The 1,617-nt window shown below is 73.1% G+C and overlaps 1 protein-coding gene across 3 annotated transcripts in view; it reads right to left on the bottom strand.

Annotated features, from left to right (window-relative positions):
• Positions 1 to 6: 6 nt before the first annotated feature.
• The window catches only part of CYTH1 (cytohesin 1), a 13,297-nt gene continuing 11,686 nt past the window's right edge, over positions 7 to 1,617 (bottom strand). For 2 of the 3 annotated variants that reach the window (XM_085318228.1, XM_085318227.1), the window contains exons 10-13: positions 1,316 to 1,392; positions 984 to 1,055; positions 557 to 711; positions 7 to 467 (exon numbers count right to left, since the gene is read on the bottom strand). In XM_085318228.1, the coding sequence (XP_085174354.1) occupies positions 389 to 467; positions 557 to 711; positions 984 to 1,055; positions 1,316 to 1,392 (383 nt within the window). In that variant the 3' untranslated portion in view covers positions 7 to 388. Of the gene's footprint in view, positions 468 to 556; positions 712 to 983; positions 1,056 to 1,315; positions 1,393 to 1,617 lie in introns of those variants that run through there. The other variant, XR_014897448.1, reaches the window with a different exon arrangement.

Raw genomic sequence — 1,617 nt, 5'->3', positions numbered from 1 at the left:
CGGCGGAGACGAGCTCCGGCCCCAACCCCACGGGACCGTGCCGCTCGGCACGGCACCCGGCGCCGGTGGGAAGGGAGCCCGGGACGGACCCGGCCCTCTACAACGAGGGCCGGGAGCGGTGCCCGCGCGGGGCCGTTCCCCACCCCGGCACCCCCAGAGCCGCCGTCCGCGCAAGGGCTCCCGGGCCAAGTGCTGGGGGGAGCYGAGCCGCGTCCCAGCGCCAGCCCCGCTGCTCGGGGGGCCAGAGCCGCCGGGACGCCCGGGCTCCCCCCGCCCGCGCCCCGTGGAAAAGAAACTGCGAAGCTGAAGCGGGGGCYGGGGCGCGGGGGGCCGGGCTCCGTCTCCGGACGCTCGCGCCGCGCCAGTCTCATGGGACCGGCAAAGGCTGCTAGTGTCTCTTGGTGGAGGACACCTTCTTCTTCCTGGCCGCCAGCATCTCGTAGAAGGGGTCCCGGCTGATGGCTGCCCTGGCAGAGGGAARGAGGCCCGGGTTAGCCGCGCAGCCGGCCGCGGGCCCCCGCCCGGCCGATCCGGCGCTCCCCGGGGCAGCGCTCACTTGATGCACTTGATCCACTCCTCCTTCTCCTCGGGGGTGGGCGCGGAGATCCGGTACACCGTGTGGTTCCCTTCCACCACCCGCCCGTCCGCCTCTGTCTTGCAGGCCTTGATCACCTGGTCCTTGTTGTCGGGGATGTAGAGCTCGAAGCAGTTCTGGGGAGGGAGGAGACGTTTCCGACGCGGCCCGAGCGGGGGCTGCGGGCGCTCCCCGGCGCCAGGCACCCCAACASCTGAACGCGGATGCCCGCGCTGCCGCCGGCACCCAGCACCCCACGGCCCTGAGAAACACCCCGGTACCAGGCCGGGACGCCGAGGCGGCCCTGCCGGAGCCCTGCCGCCCGGGAGCTGCGGCACCTCCGACGTCCCCTCCTGTGCCGCCCCGAGCTCCTGCCACCTCCAAACCCGGGGCCCTGCGGGATGCTCACAGGCTTCTTGGAGTCCTCCACCTCGCGGATGCTCAAGTTCTCCAGCGGGATGATGCCCCGGGGCTCTTTGTCCTGATGGGGGCCAAGCAGAGAAGGGGGCTTTAGCTGCCCAAGCCCCTCTCCCCACACATCCCTGGGCAGAGCCCTCAAGCGCCGCTGGCCCCGAGGTCTGCGTCTGCGCCCACGTGGCCACCGGCACCCGGCGGGCAGCAGCCAGCCCTGCGGCCGCACGGACCCGCAGCCCACGCCGGCGCTCAGCCCCCCCGAGCGGATCCCGCGCCCGGCGTCCCTCCTGCCCCAGCTCGGCGCGCCCCGGCCCCAGGGCTACTGACCGTGGTGTACTCGAAGTAGTAAAGGCAGTTGTCGGTCAGGATGAACCAGCGTCGCTTCCACGTCTTCACCCTGCCGCCTGGGAGCAGAGAGGGGCGGGTTGGGCGCAGCCCCGGCGCGGGAAGCACGCGGGCACATCTAGGCTACGGCAGCGCTGGAGCCCACGACAAGGACACGCACACAGACAAGCACCCGGGCGCAAGCAGAGGCACCGGCCCGCGGGCGCCGGGGCGGCAGCGGCAGCAGCAGCAGCAGCGGCAGCACAAACCACGCCGGGCAGGGCACGAGCAAGAGCGGAAAGCAG

This window comes from Rhea americana, unplaced genomic scaffold, assembly GCF_003343005.1.
Source record: "Rhea americana isolate MKP2758 unplaced genomic scaffold, rheAme1 scaffold_527, whole genome shotgun sequence".
Taxonomy (NCBI): Eukaryota; Metazoa; Chordata; class Aves; order Rheiformes; family Rheidae; genus Rhea; species Rhea americana.
Note: the sequence above shows the minus strand (reverse complement) of the source record. Positions and strands in the feature narration are given on the sequence as shown.